We start from the raw sequence: 20,371 nt of genomic DNA on the forward strand, positions 1-20,371 counted from the left end.
TTTCTTTCCTGGTGTAGAAATCATCCAGCTCAGCATCATCAGAGGCCTCAGAAACATGCCAGTCAGTCAGTGAATGCAGCTCCCCCACCACTGTAAGTATTCTTATTCATAATATATAACATGGACAGTCTGAAATGCAGCATAAAAAAAATTAAAGCAATAAAAGTGTGGTCCTAAAAAGTTAACAAATAAAGGTCAGTGTGTGTACAAGTAGTCCTTATGAGCCAAAAGCTCAGGCTTCAGACTTTCCTAACACTCTGTTTCTGAGAGCTTCCTCCTCTGTATCATGTCAGAGCGAGAGGATATCACTAATATGCACAGCTGTCATTGTAAACACAGACGACCCATCCTTGTGTGAAAATTAGCTTTAAGCAGTGGCTCCCAAACCTTCTCTGGCATGCTCCAATTAAAGAGCCGAAAAAATGAATAAAAAATTAGATGATTTTTATAGTGTCAAAAGACTCTTGTTTGTTTTTACCCTCAAAAATTATTCTTAGTTATGATTGTTAGACATAACTATTCTTCTGTTAGTTTCACTTGATACTTATTCATACTTATTCATATTCACGCTATGTATGCATGGTGCATACATGTAGTATTGAGTATATAGTGGGTCTATGTCCCAGTAGCGGGGCCCAACTTAAAGAGAGGGGGGCTATAATGATTTGCTTCACATGGAGGATGGAATGAAGGCCCAGTATAAGAGAAACAGGAATTATTGTGAGCTGTGGATCATACAAAATTATTCTAGTTAGCATAATGTGTGTCCTTTAAGATTTTTACACAGTAATCATACAATCATACATCATACTTGTGGTCAGTCTGTGACATCACTGTCGAGAGATTAGTTTTCCCTGACAGTGCTGGTTTATTCTTAAGTTAAACTCTCAGTTTAGGATATATTTACAAATACAGCTTAATGATTGGTGGGGGGGGGAAAGATAAATGAATTACTTGAAATTAAAAATTAAGCTCTGCTTCATTTAAGTTTACTTCAAGTTTCCTCATCTTGTCCAAATCAACCAGATTTCCACTGAACACCCGTCAGATTCACACCTATATTATCTGTAGTGTTTTCCAGAGACATCAGGCAAGAACAACAAAATGTAATTTCATATAAGATTGAGCAATTTTTTAAACAGCTGTGATAATTGTGGTAGTATAAAGTCATTGTTGATACAGAATTACAAGGTAGCGCACAACACATGCTGTTTAAAATGAGACGTTACACTCATCAAGGTAGCAGGACGTTCATAAGATTTTCAGGGATTTCCGAGAACAGAAGGAGACTTTGATTTCTGAATGGTAAGTCAAACTTGGTGTAGAGCTGACAGTATTAAATCTCTGGGGCCTTGATGTGTTCTCCAGCAGAGAAAGCTTTGTGGTACCATTAAGCAACATCATATCAAACACTGCCCACTTACTCACAAGAGAATAGTGAGGCAAATGTATTTGAGACACGAGGGTTTGGTTGAATTTATGCATTTTCTCCAATTTAAAAAAATGTTCATTGCAGCAATTAGCATTGGAGAGCTCTGTTTTCATAGGCACATGGGGCAAAGTTGTATCTTCCTCAGCATAAACCACCTACACATTGGTGCCAGTTGCAAAGTTGGCTTTAAGATTTACAGCCATTTGCATCTTCCCCTGCTTACCAACTGAAAATAGGAGCATGTAACGCCGGTCTTCTGTGCTTTTAATTGATGGAGACATACCCAAATAAAGCTCTACAAAATCAGAGACTTGTTTTATTTATGTTTGGGAACTTGTCTCCTCCTCTTCCATTATACATTCTTTAGCCAGTTTGCACACCATTATATAAATCATGCTTGCAAGGCAAAATAAATATTCATTTCTGATCTTAAGCAGCATCTGTCCTCCGTACCAGCTTGCATATACTGCTTCTCTTTCCCTTGACGTGTTCACAACCATCTGTGATCCATCTCTAATTTGACTGATACACATTGTCAAGCTGGACCGTGTGCCCCACTTTCACTGGTTATCTTGACAAGATTTAGCATAAGCATCACGAGGCAGACTTGCAGTCTCTCCTGTGCATTGCATGTATTGGTTATTTCTGGATGTTCTTAATTAAATCATCATGGAATCTGAGGCAGACACACTAGACACATGACACGTTCCATTAAAAACTCACGAGACAATTAAAATTTGCCTGCTCCCCTAAAACTGATCTAAAACCCTTTAGATCAGTTTCATCAGCTCATCTCACTGTATCCACATCCAGCACCTTTGGGAAAATGGTGCAACAGCTCCATGTACATGCAACAAAAGCAGAGTTACTGTGATTTCTACCTGAGCTCCTTTACTTTAAGCCTTTCCTTGATCACTGTACAAATCCCACAAATACAATTCATCAATCTGAATTTTTGCTACAAATACATCAACATAAACGTGTTAAACATACAGTATCTGACTAAAAATTAGAAGTAGGCTTTGTTGATGTAGAGGCTTAGTCCCACTCTAATCACACTTAACTTGCATATAGAGTCATTTTGATGCATGGCAGCAGTAACTAATTGTGTTTCAAGAGGCCCATTTTGGTTTCAGCTGTATTGTCTATCTGTTTCTTAGAATTTGGTGTGTGTGTGTACACATGTTTGGCTTTTGTTGTCGTGTGTGGCCCAGTAGCTGGCTCTCTCTCTCTCTGTGTATATATATATATATATATATATATATATATATATATATATATATATATATATATATATATGTCTGTCTGCCTGTCTCCCGCTCACTCTTGCTTCATGTCTGTGGCTTTTCCATTCTCTGATGACATGACTGTGTCTCTCGTCCCGCAGTTTGGCTCGTCCTTCGCTACCTTCCGCCCCGCTCTTTTTCACTCTGGCTCCACCCGGCCTCTCTCTGTCATTCTTCCTGTTCCTGCGTCCCCACCCTATAACCGCCCCCCTGGATCCAGCTCCTCCTCTCCCACATCAAAGGTTCCTATGTGGAAGGTTTGTTCTCCATTCGCTTCCATTTCTTCAGTTGCACATTTTCTTCTGTTTCTGTTTAACAAGTTAATGCATAGAATTTATTTTCTTTTACTTTTTATCACCTGATTAACTCATTCATAACCACATTGCACTGCTTCATTGCAAGTGTTCATCCCCACTTGCTTTGTGTGCATTTTATTTGGCTTCATCTGCCTCATTGGTTTTACAGTCTGCCAACTGGTAACTGACCAAAACCAAGCAGGGTCAAAGGTCATCAACATATACATGCTCTCTAACACTCGAAAAGGCCTCTGTTCCACACATTCTGACCTGCACACAGTCCTTGATGTACCCATAAAGGCCCCCTCTTTCTGCACTCAGATGAAGGGCATCAAACTGCTGGATAGTGGACAAGTCGTGTGTGCTAATGTTACCACCTACTTCCTGTTTATTAATTCCGCTCACCTCTTCAGGACTGGTCCAAAGCAGGTCAGTATGAGCAGCCTGTGGCTGCAGCGGCAGTCCAGCGAAGAAGGGAACCTCTTGATAGGCTGAGGGAGAGTGAGGCATCACCGGGCTCCCAGGGATATGCTGGGCCATCACATCCTGATGATGGGCAGAGAGCCAGGATGACGCCAGCTAACATCGCTGCCAAGGTAATAGTGAAGTTGATGATACTGAAACACGGGCTGAAGATAGCAATTTGTGTGTACGTCTGTACAAATGCATGAATATGTATAAAGTATGGCCTATAGTACAGGGTGGGCCATTTATATGGATAAAACCGTAATAAAATGGGAATGGTTGGTGATATTAAAGTCCTGTTTTTGGCACATTAGTATATGTGAGGGGGCAAACTCCTCAAGATAGGTGGTGACCATGGTGGCCATTTAGAAGTCGGCCATCTTGGATACAACTTTTGTTTTTTCAATAGGAAGAGGGCCATGTGACACATCAAACTTATTGGTAATGTCACAAGAAAAACAATGGTGTCCTTGGTTTCAATGTAACTTTATTCTTTCATGAGTTATTTACAAGTTTCTGACCACTTATAAAATGTGTTCAATGTGCTGCCCATTGTGTTGGATTGTCAATGCAACCCTCTTCTCCCACTCTTCACACACTGATAGCAACGCCACAGGAGAAATGCCAGCACAGGCATCCAGTATCCGTAGTTTCAGGTGCTGCACATCTCGTATCTTCACACAATAGACAATTGCCTTCAGATGACCCCAAAAATAAAAGTCTAAGCAGGTCAGATCGGGAGACCTTGGGGGCCATTCAACTGGCCCACGACGACCAATCCACTTTCCAGGAAACTGTTCATCTAGGAATGCTCGGACCTGGCACCCATAATGTGGTGGTGCACCATCTTGCTGGAAAAACTCAAGAAACGTGCCAGCTTCAGTGCATAAAGAGGGAAACACATCATCATGTAGCAATTTCAAATATCCCGTGGCCTTGAGGTTTCCATTGATGAAGAATGGACCCACCCTATCTCTCCCTTAGAGATAGGGTGAGAAGTTCGGCCATCCGGGAGGGGCTCAGAGTAGAGCAGCTGCTGCTCCACATCGAAAGGAGCCAGCTGAGGTGGTTCGGGCATCTGACAAGGATGCCCCCTGGGCGCCTCCTGGGTGAGGTGTTCCAGGCATGTCCCACCAGGAGGAGGCCCCGGGGCAGACCCAGGACACGCTGGAGAGATTATATCTCTCGGCTGGCCTGGGAACTCCTTGGTGTTCCCCCGGATAAGCTGGAGGAGGTGGCTGGGGAGAGGGAGGTCTGGGCCTCTTTGCTTAGGCTGCTGCCCCCGCGACCCGGTCTCGGATAAAGCGGATGAAGATGGATGGATGGAAGAATGGACCCACTATCGTCGTACCCCATATACCACACTAAACCATCACTTTTGTTGGTCCAACAGTCTTGGAGGGATCCATCCAATGTGGGTTAGTGTCAGACCAATAGCGGTGGTTTTGTTTGTTAACTTCACCACTCACATAAAAGTTTGCCTCATCACTGAACAAAATCTTCAGCGTGAACTGAGGGTCCTGTTCCAATTTTTGTTTTGCCCATTCTGCAAATTCTGTGCGCCGATCTGGGTCATCCTCGCTGAGATGCTGCAGTAGCTGGAGTTTGTAAGGGTGCCATTTGTGAGTAGCTAATATCCGCCGAAGGGATGTTCGACTGTGCTACGCTGTGGGCTCCTGCTGAATGAAGCTAGGACAGCCACTGATGTTTCTTCATTAGTGACAGTTTTCTTGCGTCCACATTTTGGCAAATCCAACACTGAACCAGTTTCACGAAACTTAGCAAGCAGTTTGCTAACTGTAGCATGGGAGATGGGTGGTCTCGTAAGGTGTCTTGCATTGAAATCTGCTGCAATGACCCGGTTACTGCGTTCCCCAGATATCAACGCAATTTCGATCTCCTCCTCACGTGTTAACCTCTTCGACATGTCAATGGCTGTGAACAAAGAGAAACTTGTAAATAACTCATGAAAGAATAAAGTTACGTTGAAACCAAGCACACCATTGCTTTTCTTGTGACATTACCAATAAGTTTGATGTGTCACATGGCCCTCAGCAGCTCATATATCATTCACTGTGGAATACATCTGAGACAGTCAGCTAAAGACTTGACTTAGTTGTCAATTTAGAAAAAGCATACAAAGCCTATATATGTCTACAAAAGGCTGTGAACACAAGTGTCCTTGTCAACACAAGGTACGGCACAGGCAAAACACTTCCAGGTTCTCAGGTGGATGTTTACAAATGAAACAAAAAACAAAACTCTTTTCTTTTTGCTACTGCATTTTAGGACCAGAAACCTTTTTTATTCTATTCAATTTGTAGATTAGGGTTTAGTTTTCAAACAGCGGGTTGCTCAAACTCCAGTGCAGTGTTTCATTGTATGTTCTCAGCATGGAGAGGAGGTTTCTCCAGCAGCCAGTGACCTGGCCATGGTGCTTACCAGGGGACTCAGCATGGAGCAGCAGAAGAGCAACAGAGACTCCCTGCAGTACTCCAGTGGATATAGCACAGAGACCACAACCCCATCCTGCTCAGAGGACACAATTCCTTCACAAGGTGAAACTAATCTACCACACTCTTTATGGCAGCATTTAATCTCATTCGGTGCCCACATATATTACATTTCACCTGGCCACATTCATCATCTTATTTTTGTAACATTCCAGGAAAAGCAACCTGTTAAGGGAAGGTGTTTTTTTAGGGGAAATATCAATATTTAAAACTTCTGCAGAAGTTTATTGTATTCCTCCCACTAGCACTCCTACCATTGAGTGTAGTTTTACCAAAATCAGATTAAGTGAATCCATTTAATCATCCAGGCAGCAGCTAAAGTGTATGATGGATGTATTCTGACAGTTTCTCTGACAGCAGTTGGAAAATGACAATATAAAGATAAAATTGAAAAATATTAAATGTGCTCACTTGCTGGCTTGCTCTACCAAAATGATGTAGCTATCCCTGTGTTAATCTAATAAAGCGACCACAGAACATTGTCTTTCCTCTGTCTCTGTTTCTGGCACTTATAGTTCAATCATTTCTCTAAAATCTCATGAATACCTTTTTTTGTTTTACCCTCTGCTCTCCTCATATTAGGTTCAGATTATGACTGCTACTCAGTGAATGGTGATGCCGAAGGTCCAGATGGACAGACAGAGTTTGACAAGTCCTCCACAATTCCTCGCCACTCTAATATTGCCCAGAACTACAGGCGAATGATCCAGACCAAGAGGCCAGCCAGCACAGCTGGCCTGCCCACTGGCGTTCTTGGTCCAGGGGCTCATGGGATACCAGGGCAGCCCGGTGGAGCTGGTGGAGGTGGAGCAGGGACTCCAGGGACTGCCACCATCCGCCGAACCCCCTCTACCAAACCTGGCGTGAGGCGCACGTTATCCAGTGCGGGGCCCATCCCCATTCGACCACCCATCGTGCCTGTCAAAACACCCACTGTCCCTGGAGACTCACATTCACCTGGTGCAGGTGGAGGGCACGCTGGTGGCGTACCTGTCCGTGTGGGGAGTGAGGAATGTGTGTTCTTCACTGGAGCTGAGGATTCACAGGGAGCGCTTGATTATGTGAAGGCATCACCAAAGCGCCTCAGCCTGCCTAACACCGCCTGGGGATCAGGGGCTGCGTTAGAGGTCTATGCTCAGCAGCATGGGGGCCTTGCAATAGGAACAGGCTCGGGCACTGGATCAGAGGAAGATCAGATGATCGCAGCCAATCGGCACAGCCTAGTGGAGAAGATTGGCGAGCTGGTAGCTAGTGCACACGCCCTTGGTGAGGGCCAGTTTCCCTTCCCTGCCCTCCCTGATGACCCAGCCCCACCACCAACTGGCCCCACTGACACTCAGACAGGGACCGAAGGGGCAGAAGGGTCTGGTGACATGCTGACCACCATCAGGAGAGGAGTCCGTCTTCGCAAAACCGTCTCCAATGACCGCTCAGCTCCCCGTATATTGTGATCGGAGGAACAGCAGAAAGAGGATGATGCTTGTCAACCGAGAGGGAGTCAGGTGTTGGTGTGATGCAACCCAACCACCTAGTACATACACAAAACTTAACCATGTAGGGAAAGCTATAATATAACAGAAGACGAATGAAAGCAGAAACATACACAAAAAAAAGTTTAAAGACACCATTAGAGTAATGATATATAATATAATGATAATAATAACAATAATAATGTTAACCCATGCTGACAGTTAAAAGTTAAATGCTGAACATTGACAGGCTCCTAGCAGGCCACTATAACTAGTGTGTGTTGGACGCATGTTTGTCTTCTATACACCTTCACCCAGGGAAGGAAAGACTCACAGGACAAAAAAAAAAAAACAGATATGATTTTTTAAAAAAGAGGCAAAGAAAGAGAGAAACGCTGGGTTCTGTTCTGTTTTGCCAACTTACACCTTTCCCTATCCTCTTCTCCAACTAACCCGACTGTCTGATCCCAGATGAAAGACTGATGACTGAACGAGGGGCTGGTGTGGACGAGAGAGAGAGGGGACTCAGAGTGCCATGTGAGCAGCTGGGTTTGAACCCAAGCTGTCTCAGCAGCAACACACTGTACTTATTAGCCCATTGAACTGAAGCTTTGGTATTAGTACGGGGAGCTAACAAGCCAGAGGGCCTCTCTGGTTCATCCTAATGAAAAGAATCTTGGAAAAAAGGAAATATCCACTGTTGGCATTGAACCGTGCTAGTGCCCCCTTCCCCCCTCTCTCGCTCTCTGCGTAGTGAATGCGTGCATTCATGGGTGTGCATGTGGGCAAATGTAAAACATGAGTGTGTGTCTACGTGTGACTAATTGTGTGTATGTGTGCGAGGAGGGTGGGTAGAGCTCTGCTGCAGGACAGCTGGTTACCCAATGAGGGCAGGGCTTTTTCTCCTGTGTGTTGTGCGTGTATTTTCTTGTTTATATTGTGACGTCATTTACCTTGTTACCGCTGTACGAGAAGTTACAAGACGTACTCCAGGCGTATAGATATATTCATATATATTTTCTAGAACCAGAGAGAAAATGTTAAATCAGAAATGGAGCAATAAATGTGTTTTATTTTCTTGTTTCGAAGAAGCGGCTCGATGGAGGATTGTAGATTCTCCTTTGTCACATTCAGGCAATCATCAGGAATGCTAAATTACACATCGACTGTGAATTCATGCCTAGCCGGTTTTGGCGTGTGTCTCTCTCTGTCCCTGTCTCTTTCTGGTGAATGAAATGGATTACAAAAGTCTGGGGGGGGGGAAGGAAAACTGTAAGCACTTTGATAGGGGATAGGTAATATGTACAATAGCCAGTAGGTGTTGTTTTAGTCATACTGTATGATAGGGAGTGTGAAAGTGAGCGAGATGGTATCCAGGGGGGAATTATTTAATTTGTGAAAGAAGAAGCAGAAGAAGACAGGGAGGGACAAAGAGCAAGTGAGAAAGACTGGTTGATTTGGGAGATTGGTCGAATGAGATGGGATAAGAAAGTGTCAGGGCCATACAAGCTATTGCTTGTTGTGGATCGTGAAGAGCACTGAAGTTTTTAATGCTGTGGCTGCACTGGCATTTAAAGGACTGGTCACATAATGAAAAAAAAAGCACAGTATAGACAGGTCAGACTGTATAAAGCAGATCCATACTTTCCTGCCAGTTTTATTTTTCTGTCACTGAAACTTCTGCCTCATAGCATCAGAGGGGAATGTAGGTTTGATTGAGTTTCTACTGTGGACACAGACCTTTAAAAAACCTAATAAAAACAGCTTTTCAGAATAAAACTTTTTCCACTGTGAGTTTAACAGTTGAAATTCGGTTTTCCTGTATTATGTTATTGTAGAGAGGCGAAAATGTCAAAAATTGGGCCAATACTATCAAAACTATAAACACACCTGTGGTCGAGAACAAAATCAAACACTTTTACTTGGATATTTGCCTCTTAATACTTAACCAGTATCAAAAATTAGGGCTGTATTTTTCACTGTCCAAATCTTCAATGACAGCTGCTTATCTAAAAAATATCGTCTCACCTGTAAATATTGTGTCTTTTTTTACATTGTGGCCACACAAAGTAAAGCCTTGAACAAAGCTGAACAATACTCTTTTGCCTTAGATTTACTCTGTATGTTGTCCTTTCTAAATAAAACAAAGATTTTAATCAAACAGCATAGCACACATAGCACAGATGTAATAAAACACTCGGAGACATGTCCAGCTTGTAGCTGACAATTTTTGACATTAGTTCTTAGTTCTTTATTTTGGTAGAGAGTGAGGGATTATTGTTTGAAACTAAACAATAGCATTAAAATTGCTATTCAACAATTTGGAGGTCTACATGTTTATAGTCTTGACAGATCAAGAGACTTGAGATCATTTTCAACTCTTCAAATAAGAGACAGGATGAAGTTGCCTAGTGCAGGGGGAGTAAATTTGTCAAAGTGGTTATTATGCGTAAAAGTTTTCTTAGCTGCCCGCAAGTTCCTGAAAGTTTTGCTGTTGCCCAAGTCTTCGATTGAAAGTTGGACTTCTGCACAGGGTGTAAGGTGAGACTGCCTTTGAAGCTATTGAAAGCCACCATTCTCAAATCCAGTACAAGTACTGGAGGACTGTAACAAGTAATGTAATCTAACCTAAATTTTTCAGATTCTTTGGCCAGCTGGTTTTAAATTGGCTCAATCACATGCAACATAATTATTTAGCCCCACATTTATTCAGTCACATAAAATGAATGTATTCCCAGCAGTGAGACACAACACTGGTGTCTGAACACAAAAAGGCCGCCCCAGTTCAGCTCAGGATATGGCTGTGTGAAAGAAACTTTTATGAACATTAAGATGCAAGAAATGGTGAAGCCGGCTCGCTGATGACAAAGACGTGGGAATATTTAACTTTGCAAGTTGACAGAGAGGAAAAGATGTGTGAAATGAGCATTTCACTGCCTGTTCATACAATATGTACTGTATGTGCTGTACTTGTTAAAGAGAATCAGGCGCACAGATTTGGTATAAAGGTTTGTTAGAAAATATTACATGGAATATTTAGTTGTTTTTTTTTCTTCTACAGTACTGTTTGAATGTTTTGTCTTAACTTTAATTAATGTAAAAAAAGAAAAAAAGAAAAAACTCCAGTTGTAACACAAACTACTAAGCTGTGTAACATACGGATGCAGGACGTGTGGGCCGAGAGTGAGTGTGTCCTTGTTTGGCTGTTGATCTTTAGGCTAGTGAACTCTTCATCAACATGTCTGTATGCTCTTTTAGCAGTGACCTGAACATAGCCTGCGACATCCACTCTCCTATATACTCTTTTTGTCAACTTATTTTATTTATTTTTTTTGCCTTGAATAGAAAATTGTTCCAGGCACATTTGTGGCTTCTTTAGAATTATTTAATATAAAGAGTTGGAGAACAGATGTTTTTAACATAGGCACCCTCTGCAAGCACACCATTTTTTTTTGTTGAAGTTTGCAACAGTGCATCAAATAGGGGATGTTTTAATGTTCTGTCAACAGCAAACTGTGCATTTGTTGTTACATGTGGATGCTGTGTGATAAATCTGACTCTGAATCTTAGAAGTTGAAAGGGGGGAAAAAAAACATGTTCTGAGTGAGAAAAGTGAAAAAGAGTTTCTCCTAAACCACCTGTCAAGGTCACCATGTCCATGAATCTGTATACCTGAATGTATGACATGGTGAAGGATGGCATCCAACTGTGTCTGATTTGCTTAAACTATTGCAATGTCAGAGCATTGTTCCTGTACAACTGGGTGATATTTCCTCTTTAAACAACAGGAAAGCAATACAGGGGTAGTGCATGTATGTGCATTCACAATCATGATCCACTGTGGGTATGATAAAGGAGAATACCATTGTTTTGTAGACTAGGATACTTGTTTTGTCCACCTTAAAGTTATTTCACACTACACAGCTCTAATGGTGTTATTTGGAGTTCAGATATCTTTAAAGAGACAGAATAAATAATACACACTGGAGAAGAAAATGGTGTATCATCCTCACTGACTTTGAAAATTTACCTTGCCTAAAAGCTGCTGTGAGGTGTCATGCACCACCAAATGGTTTAATAAGCTGCCAAACCAAAACACTGAGCCATTCAAATGGTAAAACTGGGTGTTAGTGTTGGGTAGTATGTTTAATTTTTCAGGTGGTTACGATGAGTCCAACAACTGGGTACTGTAGATATATTTGCAGAATTTTGCAGCAGAACCCATATCGCCTAACTCCAAAATGGAGATCGGAACCAAGACTTCCATATTAAGATTTATTTATTGTCAGTATATTTGTCTAATTATCCAACCCTGCTAGATAAAAGTAATAAAATGTGAGGCGTTAGGAAGAATGGGAAAACTCTGGGATCCTGAAACTCAGTGTGCAGCATGACGTTACTGTAGGCATTAACCTAATAAAGCTATGCAAGGCTTGGTCACTCAGTAGGAAAATTTACAATTTCATTAGGATTATTAATTCAGCTATCTCGAGGCACTTTATATTACATGCTATATATAATGTAAAGATTCTATTATAGGGGGAAAAAAACTAGCAATCCAAAGATTCCTTACGAGGAGGCACTTGGCAGCAGTAGGACATTTAAAAACTCCCTTTTAAAAGAAGAAAACTCCAACAGAACCAGGCTCCTTTTGTTTAGTGTTTGACAAGATACTACTTCCTGTAATGTTCTAAAAGTTTCCCAGAGTTGTGAGAAGCCTAGCCAAGATTCAAGAAGGTTTATTCTGTAATACCATGTTTTTACATGGTGTTTACAGACATACACAGGCTGAAACAAAATGTTGTTGTGTTGTGCAATAATCAGCAAACAATAAAAATACAGTATAACAACCAAGCTGCAGCTTGATGCGACACTCAGCAAACTCAGGCATAAACAATCACACTCATCCAACTAGCAGCAGTCCTCTCACGGAGAGGGATTGAATAAGATCAGCTAAGTGTGTGTAAAGTCCCAGATTAATAGAAAACTTTGCCACTGAAAAAGGTTCTAGTCTAGCACCAGACTTAATCGCTTTCTGAGAAACGGAGCCCTAGAGCCATGAAATATTCTAAAGTCCTGCAAAAGTTGCATGTTGAGGCTATGATTGTTTTCTTCTCCAGTGGGTGTGATTTTCTGAGTATGAGAAGCTGACTTCAGTCTTCATAGCTACACATGTCTCCCTGAGTCTGAAGATTTAAGTGCTGCATATTTATTGAATGAAATGAAAACTAAGGAATAAACTGCCAGTTATCTACAGGAAGTTATTCCTTTAATAAAGTTTTAATAATGCCCTGGAGAACAAGCACTCAAATTATAAATAACAACTTGGGATCAGACCAGTATTCTAAAACCTCTGAGTTTTTCAAATTGAATGAGATCACGGCAGCCTAAAGGCACACAGTAAAAGGTTGAATGGTTAAGATGACTAAAAGACACAACACTGCTATTTTCCTTTAAAATACCCAGTTTACAGCACAAGAAATATCATACTAAATAATAATGTTTTTAAAATTCTAAATTAACTGTGTAACTAACTGAACAAGCTGGAATAACTGTGCTACAGTGTAAGTTTACGAGTGTATGTGTTGTTCAGTGTGGGCCCACCTTCAAACGGAGTGGCTGCTGCAGAAACATACTAAGGCACATAGACACACATGCATGCAGGCATGCGCGCATAGATGGAAACACTTGTGGACATATTAGAAACAGGACTAACATATAGAACAATCTCCTCTTATGTTAATTTCATAATTTGGCTCAGTCAATGATATTACCACAGTTTACTTTATATTAGCTTTCTTGTTTTCCATCAAGGTTAATGTGCAAGCTTCTTTAGTAATGCACACACTTAAAAACATGCACAGTACTTAAAAATACTGTGTATACTTTAAATACTGCACAACAAGCCCTAAAAACTAGAAAGCTATATACTTTTCAATGATTATCACGAGGCTGCATAGAGCATGTGAAAGGACTAGTTTAACATTTTGGAAAATACTTACTTTCACTTTTGGTGAGTGTGTGCATTAAAGAATAATTCATAGCCAACAGATGGTAATTTTAGCATGGCAAGGTTTGGAAGATGTAGGAAACCCAACCCCTCCAAACTGAAACATTCCACCTACCTTTATACCTGTAGTTTACTTAGTAATACACTTTTGTGTTTAATCTGAAAATGTAAATTATACAAAGTAAGAGGTTAACTGGCAAGTGTTGTTCCCACAGTGAATGGCTCACACTGACAAGAGAATAAAGAAATAAGCTCGAAAATTTCCAAAATGTTAAGCGGTTGCTTTAACTTTTAATGAAAACATGATTTTTTTTTATTTTTTTTTTGGATTATGTAACTGGAGATGGACTGAGCTGAAAATTCCTAATACCATAATTGTCTGAACAGCCTGGAGGTATATGAAAGCTACCAGTTAGCCATGCTAATCGTATTTCGCCAAGTGGAAAAAGCAAAAGAGAACTGAATTTAAATGTTCCTTTATTCCCAGACATTTAAACTTGTGTATCCCCATCTTCTCTCCCTTTCCCCTATTGCCATTCAACTTTAATCCACTTTCCTCAATCAGTACACACAGGGATAATGTGTGGCTGACAAATCAGAAAACAACACTTGTCAAGATGGGAGCCCCGTTGGCATTACTCTGTCTCTCTGTGCCTCGCAGCCCATCAAAGCTAATGAAAAATAATTTTGATGACCATAGTCCACAGTGAATACACACTACGCTCAGTTTATTATCTTTCTGTCTTTCCCTTCACCCTCTTCCCTCCCCCTCCTTCTGTGTCTGATTACTGTATGTCAGGATGCATGTGTGGATCCAGTGTGTCATAATGGCTAATGGATGCTATCATTTTGGGACCTGGGTGTTTTGTTCAAAATGCTGGAATCATTAGGTAGGTTAAACTTTTCCCTAGCGTGCACATTAATATCTGCTGGTCTCAAGGCAAGCAGATGGATCTCTAACACCGTCTCAGTGCTAGATTACATTTTAATTAATTTTGATCAGGCTTTTTACGGCATCTTCCTGACATCACCTCAAAGGCGTTCATGTTACTTGGTTTCTCAGTGAGCTTTTGTCAAAGACACCATGTGAGCATTTTAAACTAACAGTACAAGGTCAGTTAGGGAGACCACCAAAATACCATATGTAAATAAATAAAATATATTGCAGTTCAATTGTGAATTGATTTCCATTGTGGCAAGGAGTGACAAAGCATAAGAGTAAAAAAGGGTAGAATATAAAAACCTGAACAACATACAGGAAAAGGTTAAAACACTAACTGACCTTAGGAGCAAGAAAAGCCACACCAACTACAGCTGTAACACCAATTTGTTAAGCGTGGTCTTGTAACCCAAATTTAACTGAAGGTTGATTTCAAGAGGAAACAGTTCTTCTCTGATTTACTTTAAGTAGATGATACATGTTAGCTAGCTGCCTAGCAATTTGTCTTTTGCAAGCTATCATTAGCTGATGTCATCCAGACAAAAGATGGCTTAAAGCAGGTTTGGCTTTTTTAACCCGAGTCGTTCGAACAGAAATCTGTCCACAGGCTGAGAGTCTCATTTCTAGGGAAGGATTGTTTACATCATTTAATACATGAAAAACAACAACATTGTCTACTTTTAACTAAGCATTCGGTATCGCCAATTTCACATGTTCTGTTTTTGATTGGCATGGCTCAGGAGACAACACTACTAAATTGATATCTTGCATAAAAGTCATTTTTCTATCAAAATTGCTGCACATGTAATCAGATTTTTTCCAACTGCTGTCTGAATTATTTCTTCTGAAGCCATTTTACATCACTGTTATAGAGACTGGAGAAGATGCAGCAGTCAGCATCCTGTCATTTTACTGTTAGTGCAACATAATCAAATTAAAATTAGAGCAGAACAGAAGTTCAAACTGCATGTTGACGACTGATGATGAAACTTAAGGCACGGCCAACTTCTCTCAGCCGGTAAACTTCATGACCCGATACATATCCCTTTCCCTAGTTACGGAGATTTATAGGCGGTTGGAAGACTTCCACTGTGAGCATTTGCTCGCAGCATGAAAACAATGTTAGAAATCTGTATGGAAATAACTTCCCTTTAAATGTTGTATACTTACATAATATGCTACACAAGATTTAAAAATGTCTTCATTAGAAATACCCCAGTCAAAATGAACATAATGTTCTTGATTGTTGACTTGATCTAAGTAAGGAAACCACAATGCTGGCCATTGAAGAACAGATTGTTTTATATTTTTGATCAGACAAAAAAAAGTTTTGAGTTGCTCTATATACAACCCACTCGTTTAGCCATCTGCCCAAGTTATATTGAACTATGTACTTGTGTATGTGTGTCTGTATGAGTGTGATTATGTGTGTGGTACAAGGAGAGATGGTTAAAACCCCTACTGTTCCTCCCTTCAACCTCCCACACACAATCTGTCAGTCTTTCCTGCTGTCTAATACGGAAGGTATCCACATTACTACACACACACACACACACACACACACACACACACACACACACACACACACACACACGCACATATACACACTGGTCTGAAGCAAACATGACTAAGGTTGATTCTCAGAAGCCACATGAGGGTACCTTGAAGTCCTCTATGAGATCCTGATGTAACACATTGCAACCTCTTGTCATACAGCCATGCAGAACAGAGTGGCCGAAGTGGCCTCCCGGTGCCACTGTCACTGCAACTAAATTGAATGTCTTGGTGTCTATACTCCAGTTCCAGTAGTGTCTCTTGCTCGCTTGCTCTCTCTCTCGACAGCCGACATCTGAACTCTCAATGAAATCTCTACAAAATTCACAGCTGAGGCATTTTCTGAGAGGCTTTTTTTTTTCCCAAATAATAACATTGTGAGAGAGTCAACACCTGCTTCTTCTTTCTGTACAAACCAGTCTTTTAGCTCCTCTTTTTCCTCCCGAGTAGCCCTGCAGGCACTGTGGTCTTGTCTTTCTCTCTTCTCACGCCCCCTCACTTCCGCTTTTTTCCCTTTAATTTATTGTGAATTGATTTCTAAGTTTGGTTCGCCTCTGTCGCTGAAGGTGAAGATTTCTTTTCTGTCTTCCTTTTTGTAAGATTGACCCTTTTTTTGTTAACTTTAGTCACTGCTAATGTAACAAAACGCACTGTGATGATTCCAGTATTAATAAAAGTTGTACTTAAACTGTGTGCTGCTGTGTAAAACGAATCTTTTTATTCAAGAAATATGGTCAGAATCCTAAACCATCTACAGAGTTTAGTATGCACTGTAAGAAGCGATTCAGTATGGGTCAGTGAATAGTCTGTGTGGCATCTATAGGCCAGTCAGCGGTAGAAAGGCTAACTGTAGTCACTGAACCAAAGAAAGACACTTGCACTTTCAGTGCATAATAACAGTGGTTAGGAAAAGATTCCATATCCCATTGGTACATATTTTCCACAACAATAACTTTAGGCAGATAATGTAAATAAAAAGTCGAATGTCTAGGTTAAGTTAGAGTTAAAATGAATTACACTCTCTCTCAGATGTATATAGAAACATTAAATAGGAGTCTGCAGATGAGAAAAGAGTAATATGTACAGGTCAGCACAGCTCACATTTATATAAAAACATGGTCTTTATGTGTATTGCACATTCCTCTCCATATGCAGAATACAAGGCCTTATGTATGTGGCACACCTTCAAAAAGGAAGAAGGCATGCCAATTATTCAAGGTCTTTCTCTCTTCTAAGCTAGAAAAGAAGTGCTCTAAAGGGCTGTCTCCAGATGAGTCTATATTCTTACAAATAAGGTTCCTCTGTTATCGTTTTTTTTTGTTAACTCTGTTTTCCTGGGTCTTTTCACGTGTGTCATGAATAAAGCTTCTTTTTTTCGGTACTGGCACTAGTTTTATTTTGTTGTATTTATCTGCGACACCTTAAAGGCCGGTCTGTGAAAATATTGTCGGGCACAAACCGGCGCAAAAAAGGTTGGGGACCGCTGAGGTAGGGCATTAACAGGGAAAGGGGGGCACAAAGAAATACTTCTTTCTTATTCTCATTTAAAATGTCTAGCTTTTTATAAATAATCTTACAACCAAAGTGGTCAAACGCATAGAAATCATACATATATACCAAAAAGAAACTGTACATCACTGTCACAACAGTGTTTGTTTTCTTTCAAAGGCTTTATGGCTTTTCCTACAATACCTGGTGGGCCGGTCTCTAGCCAAAATGCCCGGGCCGATTATTTGTCCCAGTCCAGCCCTGAGTACCATTATGCACAGCTACTTTCTATAACGTTGATATTTATTTAAACTATTTTTCTCCAAGTGATCTTTCTGAGTTAACTTCAGTAATAACTTCCTCCAAACCATCAACGTGTCTTTTAGGCCCCATTCCTACAAGACTGCTTAAACAAATCCAACCATTAATTAATCCTTCAATCTTAAATATGACCAATTTGTCTCTATTAATCGGCTACAGCTTAATCCATTGTTTAAAAAGCCATCCCTTGACCCAACTGTTTTAGCTAACGTCATAAATTCTGGAAAGAGCCACCTACATGTTCATTCTTTTTCTCTGAATTTAAACCAGTTTCATTATCCCATCTTACTGATATAATAATGCACATGAAACCAACTACGTGCCCCTTGGATGTGTCACCTATACGCCATTTTTCAGAGATGTGCTGAAGACAGTCGGCCCTAACATCCCCACTATTGTAAATGGCAGTATCTCAAATGGAACTGTTCCTCATTTGTTTAAACAAGCTGTTGTCCAGCCACTTCTAAAAAAAAACCTGGTTTGGAGACATCAGTTCTCTAAGCTGTCTATTGTTCTTGTCTAAGGTTCTCGAGAAAGTTGTCCTCCACCAATTATCCTCATAATTGGTAACACACATAATATTCCGGATAAATATGAGTGTAGTTTCAGAGCCTTCCACAGCACAGAGTCTGCTCTACTGAATGTGTTCAATGATGTGCTTTTAGCTGCTGACTCTGGAAAAAGTACAGTTTTAATTCTTTTAGACCTGAGTGCAGCATTTAACATTGTCAACCACACAATCCTATTAAACCGTCTAAGACATGTGTCGGCATTCAAGGCTCTGCTCTAAAATGGTTTGCCTCTTACCTAGAGAGCAGATCATACTCTGTGATGCTGGGTAACAAATACTCTTCCCCAGCTACACTCACTTGTGGAATACCTCAGGGCTCTATTCAGGGCACTGTCTTATTCTCCTTATACATGCTCCCATTAGGCTCCATTTTTCAGAAACACCAAATTTCCTATCACTCTTATGCAGATGATACACAGTTCTACCTCTCTCTAAAACCAGGTGCTGATAGCACATTGCAGAAAGTCTCAGATTGTCTTAGCGACATACATTGCTGGATGTCTCTGAACTTTCTCAAATTAAATCACAACAAAACCGACATTATAATTTTGGGTAAGCAGGACTCTGTTAGTCTTATAAGAAACGACTTGGGCCCATTATCAGCTAATGAACATCCCCATGTAAAAAAAAAATCTTGGTTTCATTTTTGATTCTACCCTTAAGCTGGACAAACAAATAAATTCAGTTGTTCATGGCAGTTTTTTCCAACTCAGGAGCATTTCTAAACTAAAAAAATCCTGTCATCTAAAGACCTGGAAACTGTTATCCATGCTTTCATATCATCACATCTTGACTACTGAATTCTCTCTATTTAGGCATCTTTCACTTAAGCCTGTCCCGCCTGCAACTTGTTCAAAATGCACCTGCAAGGCTCCTGACGGGTACCGGAAAGAGAGAGAGAGAGTGTATTACTCTGATACTCGCGTCTCTACATTGGCTGCCAGTTAAATACAGAATTGATTTTAAGGTTTTATTATTTGTTTTTAAAGCCCTCCGTGGTTTGGCTCCAGGTTACATTTGAGATCTTCTTAGCCGGCACCTACCCACTCAAACTCTGCGCTCCTCCAGTCAGATGCTTTTATTAGTTCCAAGCTCCAAGTTCAAATCTAGGGGTGACAGGGCTTTCTCCATTGCCGCCCCGAGACTCTGGAACAGTCTTCCCTCTTTTATAAAATCCTCTTCATCCTTGGAAGTCTTCAAATCGAATCTGAAGACCTACCTATTTTCCAAGGATTTCAGAGCTCTCTGACACCTCTTTTATTCTGTTTTAGCTACTCTGGTCTTTTATCTCATTGGATGATGTTTGCATGTGTACACGTATACATGTATTTTATGTTCACGTATGGTAAATGGCCTGTATTTGTATAGCGCTTTACTAGTCCCTAAGGACCCCAAAACGCTTTACATATCCAGTCATCCACCCATTCACACACACATTCACACACTAGTGATGGCAAGCTACATTGCAGCCACAGCCACCCTGGGGCGCACTTTCAGAGGCGTATGCACACGTATGTGTGCTTGTGTGTGAATGTGTACATTTTTGTATATGTATGTGCATATTTGCATGTACACATACATATTTACAAACATATATGGATGTCTTACAATGTTTTCTATTATGTTTTCATAATATCTATTTTTTTTGTTTTTATTTATTATCCCTCTGTTTAAATAAAGATGACTTGACCTGAAAGAGTAAAACAACTAACTGATCATCTGGAGAGGAATGTTTCAGTCAGGTTTCAGAGCTCGTCACATTTAGTGAAGGTTACAAATGATCTTCTTGTGTCTTCTGACAGTCGACTCATCTGTAGTCCCCTGTCTGTAGGTGTAACTGTAGGTATTAAATGTATTGACGGTGGTTTGAATCATATCTATCTAATAGACTCCAATTTTTACCTCTATTCAAATGATACCAAACTTTATCTGTCCATTAAGACAGATAGCATATTCCAGTTAGTTAAACTACAGGAATGTCTTAAAGACATAAAGACCTGGATGATCTCTAATTTCCAACTTGCAA

The 20,371-nt window shown here is 40.5% G+C and overlaps 1 protein-coding gene across 5 annotated transcripts in view; it reads left to right on the forward strand.

Annotated features, from left to right (window-relative positions):
• The window catches only part of LOC113026716 (MTSS1-like protein), a 79,562-nt gene extending 62,904 nt beyond the window's left edge, over window positions 1-16,658 (forward strand). For 3 of the 5 annotated variants that reach the window (XM_026175804.1, XM_026175823.1, XM_026175814.1), the window contains 5 exons: window positions 18-92; window positions 2,820-2,975; window positions 3,428-3,610; window positions 5,872-6,037; window positions 6,575-16,658. In XM_026175804.1, coding sequence (XP_026031589.1) covers window positions 18-92; window positions 2,820-2,975; window positions 3,428-3,610; window positions 5,872-6,037; window positions 6,575-7,443 — 1,449 coding nt within the window. In that variant the 3' untranslated portion in view covers window positions 7,444-16,658. The remainder of the gene's footprint in view (window positions 1-17; window positions 93-2,819; window positions 2,976-3,427; window positions 3,611-5,871; window positions 6,038-6,574) is intronic. The other 2 variants (XM_026175830.1, XM_026175839.1) reach the window with 1 other exon arrangement.
• The last annotated feature ends 3,713 nt before the right edge of the window (window positions 16,659-20,371 follow it).

This window comes from Astatotilapia calliptera, chromosome 1 (assembly GCF_900246225.1).
Source record: "Astatotilapia calliptera chromosome 1, fAstCal1.2, whole genome shotgun sequence".
NCBI lineage: Eukaryota > Metazoa > Chordata > Actinopteri > Cichliformes > Cichlidae > Astatotilapia > Astatotilapia calliptera.